This window comes from Galeopterus variegatus, unplaced genomic scaffold, assembly GCF_000696425.1.
Source record: "Galeopterus variegatus unplaced genomic scaffold, G_variegatus-3.0.2 Scaffold3273, whole genome shotgun sequence".
In the NCBI taxonomy this organism is placed as follows: Eukaryota; Metazoa; Chordata; class Mammalia; order Dermoptera; family Cynocephalidae; genus Galeopterus; species Galeopterus variegatus.
In genome coordinates, this window is record NW_007729384.1 from 195,983 (window position 1) to 207,760 (window position 11,778).

At 57.6% G+C, this 11,778-nt stretch overlaps 1 protein-coding gene across 1 annotated transcript in view; it reads left to right on the forward strand.

Annotated features, from left to right (window-relative positions):
- TPGS1 (tubulin polyglutamylase complex subunit 1) overlaps positions 1–7,561 on the forward strand; it is an 8,004-nt gene extending 443 nt beyond the window's left edge. The window contains exon 2 of the mRNA XM_008584480.1: positions 5,732–7,561. Within this exon, the coding sequence (XP_008582702.1) occupies positions 5,732–6,271 (540 nt within the window). The 3' untranslated portion in view covers positions 6,272–7,561. The remainder of the gene's footprint in view (positions 1–5,731) is intronic.
- Positions 7,562–11,778: the final 4,217 nt, after the last annotated feature.

Below are 11,778 nucleotides of genomic sequence, written 5' to 3' on the forward strand. Positions count from 1 at the left end.
GGGCGGCGGCCGGACTACGACTCCCAGCGTGCCCCGCAAGGCCGCCCGCCCCCTTCTCCGGCGCGTGGCCGCGGGGCGTGCTGGGAGGTGTAGTCCGCGAAGACTCCCGGACGGGGAGGACCGGGACCGGAAGGGCTTGGGGTCTCCCGCTGGGCCTGGCCCGTTTCGTCTTTTGTGATGCTTTTCGCAGGTGCTGAGCTCCCCTCGCAGCCCATGATTTTGTAAATCATGGAGCTCAGAGAGGATTTGTCCCAAGGTAGCGAGCAAGCCCCTCGCTCCCAGCTGCTGGGTAGCAGTCGTGGGTTTGCAGGGCTGGGCCGTGAAGACAGCGCGAGCCGGTCACCCGGGCCCAGCAGGGGTGTCCTGGAGGCCCCCCAGCGCGTGCACCGGCCTTCAGGCTAATTTAGAGCCCACAGTGGGAAAGGGAGGCTGGAGGGGTGGCTAGAGCATGCTGGGGTTTAGGGAATACGCTGCGCTGGGGACAGTTCTGAGCCCGCGGAAGGTGGTCGAATATGTGTTGAGTGAACGTCAGCATCAGCGTGGATTGGGGAGAAGCTGTTTGATTTGCATCCAACAGAAGGGGTGATTGGCTGGATGTGGGGGGGCTGGTGTCTTGGGGGATCCTCAGAAGCAGAGCCTGAGGCAGGCATTTGTGTGGAGATTTTACTCTTATAAGGGGATGCACCCAGGAGAACCCGGGAGGGGTTGGGAGGGGCAGGGGAGAGGAGGGTGCAGTGTCAGCCTGATCCCCGCGGGAGCTAAGGCTGTCTATGGGGCCTGAGCTCCTGGTGCTTCCAGGCCCAGCCAGGGCTGCCCTCCCCAGAGAGTCCCAGAGAAGCTGGGGGAGAGGCGGAGGGAAGGCCAAGTGTCCAAGGTGATAGCCAGATAAGGGAGCAGTGGGTGCCTGTGGGACGAGGGGACACCGTAAGGTGGGCACCTGGGAAGAGGAGAGATTATGGCTCTGAAGGCCCAGCTGGTGGATTTGCTAGGGCAGGGCCAGAGTGCAGTGTGTGGGGCTATCTATGAAGAAAAGAGGTCACTGGTTTGGGGGATGTTGCCAGAGCCACTTGGGGATTGCAAAGTCAGGGGGCTGAGAGGAAGGTGGATAGAAGGGTCTGCAACTGAGACGTGAGACTGGAACAGGAGTGTGTAAACTGGGAGGGGTCATGAAGCCTTCTGGAGAGAAGCTCAGGACCCCACTCTGAGGAGCCTCAGCCATAGGGAGCCCACAAAAAAAGGACAGGTAGGCAAGGCCAGAGATGGAGAGAACCAGGAGGAAGCGGCATCTGGGGACCTCCAGAAGAGAATCTTCTAGGAGGGAAGTAGTCGGACAGTTGTTCAGGTTGAGCACTACACAAGCCACTCACCCCATCGGCATCACAGATGAGTATATTTATACCAATATCCTAAGGTTGCTGTAACAAACTACCTCAAACTTGGCTTAAAACCACAGGAATTTATGGTCTCCCAGTTCTGGAGACCAGAGGTCTGAAATCAAGGTGTGGGCAGGGCCGCACTCTGTCCGAAAGCTCTAGGGGAGGGTCCTTCCTGCCTTTCCTAGCTTCTGGGGCTACTTGGCTTGTGGCCACATCCCTCCCATCTCTGCCCCTGTCTTCACATGGCTTCTACTCTGTCTTATCTTATAAGGACACCAGTCATTGGATTGTACCCCACTCCAGTATGATATCATCTTAACTCCTTACAACTGTAAAGACCCTGTTTCCAAATAAGGTTACATTCTGAGGTTCTGGATGGACATGGATTTGGGGGGCACTAGCCACCCCAGGACAGGGATGTTGAAGCTGCAGGCTGTAGGCAGTCCAGAATAGCAGGGACCCAGGAGGCATAAGCAGGGCAAGTCCAGGCACCTGGGCTCACCTGGGCTCCCAGGCCACAGCCAGCAGTGAACTGGGAAGACAGGCTCTTTGTTGGTAGCACCTGACTCTGTGCTCACAGAATAATCCAGAGCCCTAACGTGACCTGATGCGTCAGGAGCAGAAGCCTAGTGCCAGGCACCTTCACTCCCATGCATGGCTGCACGTTGTACCCCTGATGCTGAGGGGCTAAGCAAGCCACCCAGGGCTGTTCTTGAGAGCACCGTCAGCACGTCATATTTGGGGAGAAATCACCCCACATCCCCTCCGCTGGTGTCTCTTGAGAAACAGAAAGCACTGGCCACCAGGGCTAGTGGTAGCAGCTGTGGCATCCCCATCCGGACACCTCCCTGCTGGCCTCCAAGACCCCTGGAGTACAAACATAGACGTGGAGTGATGGGCTGACGAACTGAAGGCCACACAGCCACCAAAGGGCAGAGCCAGACTCAGACCCAGAGGGTATAGCCCTGAGGCCTCCTTCTTAACTGCCGTGTTGCTGATAGTAGTGACAGCAGGGACAGGAGCTGAGTCTGTCCCTGTGCGGGTCACCAACAGTAAACGCACAAAGCACCAGCAGGTCCAGGCCAGGCTTCCTCAGCCCCAATCACTGTCTGTGGGAGGCCATCCTGGGCACTGCAGGTACTGAGCAGCATCCCTGGCCTCCACCCACTCCATGCCAGGAGCTCCCCCCCCCCCCTCGTGACAACCACAAATGTCCCCAGACATGGCCCAGTCTCTGGGGGCAACATTGCCCCCTAGTACCACCACCAGTTGAGAAACACTAAGGTGAAAAGTTAAGTCCTCCATGTCTCTTTCTGGAGACATTCCATAAATATATTTTTTATTTATTTAACAAACATTCACATGCTTTACAAACTTCTGCATGTAGGAGTGGACACCAATGGAGCCCCCCTAAGTGCCCAGTCTCCATTTTGCACACAGGGAAACTGAGGCCCAGAGCCCAGAGTCACTCAACAGAGCTAAGATTCCAGCCCAGGCCTGCCCGAGTCCAGACATGATTCAGCTGGAACCTGCCGGGGAACCCCTAGGAGAGCAGATATGAGGCCACTAGGAAGCAGAGTGTCACCTTCCTGTGCTCCTAATCCCTTGTCACTGCTGTCACCTTGCTGGGCCATAACCACCCCTTAGGGTGTCTTCTTGCCCCACGAGGTGGGGAGTGTGTGGTAAACAGCGCCTGGTCATAGCTAATGAGAAGTATGCGGGCCCCTCCCACATGCTGGGCTCTGTCGTGGGCACCTGGCACACACTCTATTCTTCCATCCCTGCAAAAATTCTGAGGGGCAGGGATCAGACAGCAGTGGCGATTTGCCAAGGCCTCGCAGCCAGGAGGCAGCAGGCAGCACTCAGGCCAGGCCAGGCACAGAGCCCTGCATGCAGATGGCATTCAGTAGACACTTGGGGAACCAACGGTGCCCAGATTTCTGCCCCATTGGCTACCACCTCCAGACAAGAGCAGATTCGTGTGAGAGAATGGCTGGGTGGACAGGGGGCCCCTGGCAGAGGGAGGCGTCAGGGCTCAGAGTTGGGTGAATCTTGGATGACAATTATCAGTCAGGAGCTGCTGCATTGCACATCAGCAACAAACACCCAAGACCTCAGGGACTTCATCACAAGCAGAGATCTATTCCCACTGACACCACAGGGGTCGGCAGGGGGGCTCTCGAGCTTACATGATCACAGCAGCAGAGCGTGGGCCTGGGGAACAGCGCCCTGGCTCTTAGAAAAATGCCGATCAAGGGCTGGTTGGTTGGCTCAGTCGGTTGAAGCATGGTGTTGATAATACCAGGCTTCAGGGTTCAACGCCTGCTCTGGCCAGCCACCTAAAAAAAGAAAAGAAAAATGTCCATCAGAAGTGTACCACACGCCTGTGCTCACATGTCAGTGGCAGCAAGCCCCTAACTTCAAAGGGGCAAAGTGTGCAGGAGGAAGAGAGCTGGAGAGTTTGTGGCACAGCACTGCAGAGGTCAGCCCCAGGGTGCCCCCAGAGCCTCGCCTCCTAGGACTCATGCCCCGGGGCGGCCCCCTACCACATCAAGCAATGTCAGAGGTGACAGAGCATGGCTCCCAAAGACAGGCCACAAACGCAGCGTGGTGTCCTTGATCTCCGTTGGATCATTAGCTCAGGAGCCAGCCATGCTGTGGGGAGGAACTGAGGACCCCAACCACAAGCCGGCACCTCCTCGCCGGCGTGGGAGGCTCCGTAGCACAGCTCACAGCTTGACTGCAGCCTCATGAGGGACCCTGAGCCAGAACCACCCAGCCAAGTGCCACCAAGCTCCCAACACTCAGAAACTGTGACATGGGATGTGGGTTATGTCCCTGGGCCACTGGGCTGGGGGCGGTTTGTTCTGTGGCAGTAGGTAATGGACACAGGCACTCCTAGCTGCTGCATATACACATGGAGCTCCCCAAACAGCCTTTCCCAGTGAGGGGAACTAACAATCCCAGCTCCTGCAAAGGGTTGCAATGAGGCAAGGTGCACAGTAGAGTTGGCAGTAATGGGCTCGAGCATTATTGAGTGCCAACACTGCACGAGGCACTGCCATCAGCCTTTACAGGGACAACCTCACTGGCTGTAAAGCTGCCAGCAAATCACAAGGGCCAGGAAATGGGAAGGAAAAAGGAATTGATAGCCAATAGGGTGAGAATTGAGCCCCAGGCCCTGCCCTCCCTCTCTGGGCCTCAGTTTCCTCCTCTGTCACAGGTTTTGACCTGTGATCTCTTTGGGATGGCACATCTATCCCTAAATCCTTACTAATCAGCAGTGATGAGCGGAGTGGCCAGTGTTCTTCGAGCACCCACTGCATGCTGGCCAGCATTTGCCGGGCACCCACTGCATGCTGGCCAGCATTTGCTGAGCACCTACTGTGCACGAGCCAGCATCTTCTGAGCAACCATAGCACACCCCACCGGGCCATAGAAAGGGGAGGCAGTGTGTCCCAGTCACACACAAGGTAAGGGTGGATCTGCCATGTGAACCTAGGATCTGCCTCTTCCTCTCTAGGATCCCTGGTCAGACCATAAGATGGCTCTGAGCCTCAGTTTCCCCATATGTTGTAGTAGAAGTAACAACAGGCATTCCCCAAGGGCTTGCTGGGGGCCAGGCACTGCGATGTTGATCCACTGAGGGGTGGTCTGCCTGCATCTAGCCGCGGGGCACTCCTGCCGCCCCTGGCGCCCTCCACCAGAAGGAGCTCTGCCTCTGCACTCAGATCACAGCACTGCATGGCATGTAGTAGGGCCAGGTTCCTTGTCAGGGGCAAGCAATCATACCCACCGCCGAGCCAGCAGCAGAGCCAACAGACTTTTTCTGTAAAAGGCCAGATGGTAAATGTTTTCAGCGAGTGCAGTGTCATTTGAGAGCAACTGGAGTCCCATGGGCAGATGCCTGAACATGCCTATTGGTTGATCCAGCAGACATTTATTGAGTACTGCTGGGTACCAGGCAGGGTTGTAGGCACTAGAGCTGTTAACAGTGACCAGCAAGTTAACCCCCGGGCTCTGGGGCTGACAGGATGGTGGCAGAGACGTGAACCTAACAGGTCATACAGCAAGTCAGGCGGTGCAAACTGCTAGCAAGAAAACAGGGAGAGTTAGGGAGTCAGGGCAGGTGGCACTTGAGCAAAGACCCGGAGGAGAGGAGCCCTGGGGAGATCTGGGGAAGGCATCCAGGTGGAGCCTGTGCAAAGGCCCTGAGGCCAGCATGCCCTGGCGTGTTGGAGGAACAGTGAAGAGGCCCGTGTGGCTGCAGCAGAGGGAGAGAGTGGCTGAGGGGTGGGTGGGAGGCCGAGGGCAGTGGGCAGTGCTGGGCTGTCCCAACGCCCCCATCCCCCCGCAGGACAGCTTTCAACAACAATGTCAGCGTGGCCTATGAGTGCCTGAGTGCCAGCGGGCGCAAGAAGCAGCCGGGGCTGGACGGGCGCACCTACAGCGAGCTGCTCAAGCGCATCTGCAGGGACGGCGAGGCCCCCGAGGAGGTGGTGGCACCGCTGCTACGCAAGATCCAGTGCCGCGACCACGAGGCGGTGCCGCTGGACGTGTTCCGCGCCGGCATGCTCACCTGCTTCGTGCTGCTGGAGTTCGTGGCGCGGGCCGGTGCCCTCTTCCAGCTGCTGGAGGAGCCAGCCCTGGCCGCAGCCGACCGCCGCGTGGCCCAGGCCGCGCTGGACAGCCTGGAGGGCGCCCTGCAGGCCGGCGATGGTGCCAACGTGCCCGCCCACTACCTGGAGGCCGGCTCGCGCCTGGGGCCTGACGGGCTGGCCCTGGCCATGCAGCGCGCTGCGGCGGGGAGGCGGCCCTGTGTGCCCATGATGCGCGACGAGTTCCTGGGGAAGGCCGCTGCCCTCTTCATCGCCAAGGTCAAGCCGGTGGGCTGAGCAGACCCAGGGTGGGACACGGATCACAGCCAGGACTGGGGTGTCCCCACGCCCAGACGAGGACGTGGAACGACACCCCCGGCCCCCTAGGGAAGAGGCCGGGCTCCCAGGAAGGGGACCCCCTCCCCGCACACCCTGGCTGCCTCCTGCCAGCCCCTCCTCCACCCACACAGGCTCCTGGCCCCAGAGTAATAAAGTCTGTCACCCAGGCTGACCCTGGTGTGTATGCCCACGTGCCACTCCCCAGCCCCTGTCTTTGATCAGCCTCGTAATTACTGCACCCCAGGAGCGCCAGGCCCCTTGGGCTTGGTTTTGTGGGCGCAGAGGGCCTGGAACACCCAGCAAGGTCCTGCTGAGGGTGGGGCCACCCCCTCGGGAATGCAGGACCCTAGCCCTGCCCTCCCCAAGTAGTTCCTCCCTAGGCCTTGGTTTCCCCAGCTGTCAAACGAAGAGGTCAGCTGGACAGATGGTAGTGGCATCGATGACAGCTCCAAGGCTTTTAAGCAACTGCAGCGTCTTATTTGATTCTCACCACTGCCCTACGAGGAAGGTAAATTACAACCTCATTTGGCAGATGGGGAAATCGAGGCCCAGGCAGGTGGACGGTCTCACCGCCAGCAAGAGACCGCCCCAGAATACACACCCTAGTCTGCCTCCCACCACCCACCCTAGGTCCATTCGGAACCCACACATATCTGTGAGCTTCAGCCAATGAATATTTACCAAGCACCCCCTTGGCATCCCACCACCAGGAACGGGAATACTTGGATGGAGAATTCTACAGGGAGCAGAAAGAAAAATCTGCAATCAGATTCCCAGCTAGGAGGACTGCTGGCAGGTGACTTCATGCTCCTGGCCTCAGTCTCTCCCTCTGTTAAGTGGGACTTATGGCTAACCCTGTTCTGATTGAGTGAGCTCCCAGGAGAACAGAATTTTAAAATTTTTTTATGAGCTCGGTGATGATGTCAGAGATGCCCCCGTCACTGTTTCCCAGCATTGAGCTTGGCACAGGGTGGGCAGTGAGTGAATTGTGGGGAACTCTTTCCAAAATCAGCCACAGAGCTATTTTCACGCCTTCTGCCACTTCCCCCTCAGAGCAGGTGGAGGGGCAGAGCCTGCCCCTCCCCAGACTCGAGCAGCTTCCTAGGCCCCGTCACAAGAGGCAACAGGGTCTCCCCTGGCCGTCTCCTGGGATCCCCGCCCTGGGACTTGGGTGGGGGCCCTGCCTGGCAGCTCCTGCTTTGCAGATTCATTAGCTAAATAAATGACTATATTGTTTCAAGCTGCTAAGTTGTGGGGTGATTTGTTACACAGCAGTGGGTAACTGGAGTATGAAGGAAAAGTGTCCCAGTCCCTAAGTGTCAGCTGCTCTGATTATATTTCTAGTGCTCCACACAGGAAACACACAGAAGTGTTAGTGATTGAGCTGCTGTGGGCTGAACAGCAGGGAACATAATATGGGTGAGGTCCCTATCCTCCTGGAGCCCCAGCTGAGCAGACTGCTTGGCTTTAAGTGCCAAGCTGTCCTGGAGACCAGGAAGGGATGCAGGACACAGGGGCTTCCAGCAGACTCATGGGCCCAGGAGGCTCCATCCCCGCTTCTGAGGTGGCCCGTGAGTGACTGACCCAGGGATACCCATCATGTCTGGTCTGGGGCCCAGAAGTCCCCATACATCATGATCCTGGCTTGCCCCTTGCTGGCACAGCTGTGGGAAGCTGATCTGTCCTGCCTGCCTGGCTTGACCTCACAGCAGTGTCGAACGCTGCAACCCCCTTCCGACAACACCCGAAATTCATGCCCCCACCCCCACCAGCCGTGGTGGCCCCTCCACAGCCCCTGTTGGCAGGTTTGACTCTTTCTCAGCTTCTCTGGTGGAAGGTGTCCTCCCGGCTTGCTCAGGGGCATCTCCTACTCTCAGGAGTCCTCTTTGCCTGGGCGCTCACTGGCTGTGGCTTCAGTCACTGCCTGGTGGCCAAGGACTCTCAAATTCACACCTCAGGCTCCCAGCGCTGATGTGGCCCAGCTCTTGGGAGCCAACCACCTGCTGGGTGTCTCTACTGGGGCTGGCCACATCCAAGACAGAGCTTCTGGTGAGCCCACCCCGATCCCAGGGCTCCTCTGCAGTTTCTGGTCTCCATGGAAACAGGCCTGGGTGCCTCCCTCGACCCCATGGTGGGCCCTTCACCTCATCCTGCTGATGGCACCTCATAACTTCATCACGCCTGCTCTTCCCACACTGTTCCAGCTGGCATCCTCGCCCACCTGGACCACCCCGCCAGCCCACACTGGCCAATCAGAACATCCCAGTCCCCCTGGCCTCAGTGATCAGTCCAAAAACAAGCAGGTGCCCCAGATAGCCGATCAGATTCAGCCCTGGGACTTTTCAGAGCATGCCAGTCCCCCTGGGCACAGTGATTGATCCAGAAACAAGCATGTGACCCCAGCTGGCCAATGAGATGCAGCCCTGGGACTTCTTCTGGGAGCACTGAGCCAGATGACTGACGTGATAGGATCTGGGCCAGATTCCGGAACCATCTTGGCACCACAAGGCCTGTGAACAGAGTGAACACTCAGGAAAGCTGAGCTGAGGGCCTCCCCAGCTTCTTTTAGCCTCTGTCCCCACACTCTCTCTGCCCCAGGCACTCTGGCCTCTAGCTAGCCCACCTTGTGCCCACCTCAGGGCCTCTGCACACGCTGTTCCCTCCCCCTGCAACACCGTTCCTCCAGACCCACACGGCTCCCTTCTGTGCTCCATTCTGGTCTCTGCTCAAATTCACCTCCTGAGAGGTGCCTCCCTGACCCCAACACCCAAAACAACACTTCTTGCCTCCCCGTTGCTCTCTAACCCCTCATCTGCTGTATTTTTCTCCACAGAAGTTAGTTACCAGAAAATGCTTATTCATTTATATGCTTGTTTATGGCCTCTCTCCCTGTGTTCTTGAGGGCAGGAATTTTGCCAGTTTCGTTCACTGCTGTAGCCCCTGAACCTAGATTTGCACATGGAAGGCCAGGAAAGAAGGAAGGAATTTTCCTGAGGAAGAATCTGAAACTCATTGAGGTTAGTTAATGTGCGTACTCCCTGTTGCTGCCATAACAAATTATCACAAACTAAGTGACTTAAACAACACAAATTTATTATTTCACAGTTCTGGAGGTCAGAAGTCCTAAAATCGAGGCGGGGACAGGGCTGGAGGCTCCAGGGGAGGACCCGTGTCCTCCTTTCCCAGATTCTAGAGGCATCTGCCGCCCTCAGCGTGTGGCCCTTTCCTACATCAGCAAAGCCAGCAGTGCACCATCTTTCAGTCTCTCTCTGACTCCAGCCTTGTGAGGACACTGAGACCCCAGATAACCCAGGATGACCCCCATCTCAAGGTCCTCAACTTCATCCCTTTGCCTGACTGCTACAGCCCCTCTGCCTCCTGAGGTCAGGTCTTTCTTCCCCACAAGGCATAATAGCAGCAAAACACTGTTATGTATGTCTCTCTAACATCTTTGGGCTCCATGCTAAGAGTTTTTCACATATCTTCTCAATTAACCCATTTTATAGAAGAAAACTGAAACTTGATTTACAGTTTGAGGAACATTCCCACAAACACAGCAGAAACTAGATTTGAGTCCAGGGCTCTGCTGTGGCATGTGATGGGAGGCCCAATTCAACCTGACTTAATAAAGAAAGGAGGATGGACCATCCTTGGACTATCCAGGGGAGGTCAGGTGTGGATGGGTCCAGGAGCATACACAGGGTTACCAGCTTTTCTGAGTGCTGAATCTGTTCACAGGCCTCATGGTGACAAGATGGCCCCATGACTCCAGGCCCCAGTCCTCCCAGCTCAGCCACCGCAGCACAGTGTTCCCAAAAATGTCCCAGAGATGTCTCTCATTGGATGGCCAGGATTCACATACTTGTTTCTGAACCAATCACTGTAGCCTGGGAAAGGGATGGAATATTTTGATTGGACGACCCATCCCTGCAGCCAGGGCTCGGGATCAATCCAATTTGAAACCTTCAGACCAAGAGTAGGGAGCCCCCAGATGTCCACCACCCGAAATGCTCTAGAGCCTGAGCAGAAGGCTTTCCTTGGATTGGGGCTTCATATGGGACCACCTGGAGGGGCTGTAAACCCAGTGCCTCCCTGTACCCAATTCTTCCCCGGGATGTGGGGTGTACACAGGAAGGAAGATCTAGGGAAACCCTGGAGGAGGAATCATGATTAATTCTAATTACTATTTATTGATGAGTTGCTGCGTGCCAGCTGCGTGCCAACTCCATGACATCAGCACTGTCAACAGCCCTGTGTTGTGAGAGGATGAGGGTTAGGGAAAACTCAGAACCCTTGGGAAAGGGTACACAGCCAGAGAGCTCCACTTGTCCAGACACCCCTTGTTTTAGTCTAGGGCCCCGAGGTGCTGGGCAGGAGGTCCTGCGTGAGGATGCCGGCCCCTTTATGGATGGAGGGGAAAGCCAAGGCCTGGGCACTGGGCAAAGGCCTGGGCACTGGGCAGCCACTGGAAGCTGCTGCTTAGCCCAGCGTTGTTCCTTGGACTCCGTCCCTCCCACTTTGACATCCTGTTTTCCTGTCCTCAGACAGGTTTACCTGCCTGTCCTTGGCGGGGACTCCTGACTCATAGGACACCTGCGGGAGGGGGTCACCTCGGCCTAGCCCGAGGTGTTGATGCATCTGTCGGCTGTCCGGGACACCTGCCAGTCAGGCAGCAGCCACCACCTCCCTGAGGAGGCTCTGCGGAGCCACCCTTGCCACACACAGCTCTCATGGCCAAGCGTCCTGTTTGGGTGTGGGGCTCTTGCTTACCCAGGCAGGAAGTTTGTGGGTGTCTGGACCAGGACTCGGGCAGCGGAGCAGTGAAGCCCAGGTTCCGGGCTCACCTGGGGTCAGGACTCAGGTGGGGTCACATATCAGCCAAGAGGAGGGCACAGCCAGGGTCGGAGCTCAGTGTGGGGATTCCAGCTCCATCAGGATGGGGGCCCTGTCCCGGGTCCAGTGCCAATCAGTACTGTCCAATGGACGCTGAATCTCTTTACCGGTTCCTCCGGGGTGGAGCATCTTGCCCACCTCTCGTGATTCCAGTGTATCCCAGTCAATCAAAGCAAGGGGTGACTTTAACAGGGTCCCCCCATCACACTTCCCCGTCAGGCTCCTCGCGGCATGCCCTCAGCCCCTTCACTGCCCTGTCCCTGACCTCGGTTCTGTTCTCAGCCCCGTTTTACAGGAAACTGAGGCACTGCCCCGTCTACAGACCCCGGGCCGAGCTCTCGCCGCCTGCCCGCTCCCGGCCCATCCCCTCTACAGATGGGGAAACTGAGGCTCGGGGGCCGACACACCACACCGTACGCGTCCTGCCTCCATCCCCCGACCCCGGGCCGGCCCGGGAACCGGCGCCAGCGCGCCCCTTCCCGACCCCAGCCCCCCAATTCCCCGCCCGCGGCCCCACCCCTCGCTGGGGACGTCACAAAAAGGACCCCAAAAGCCGCGGCGGGCCGGGGCGG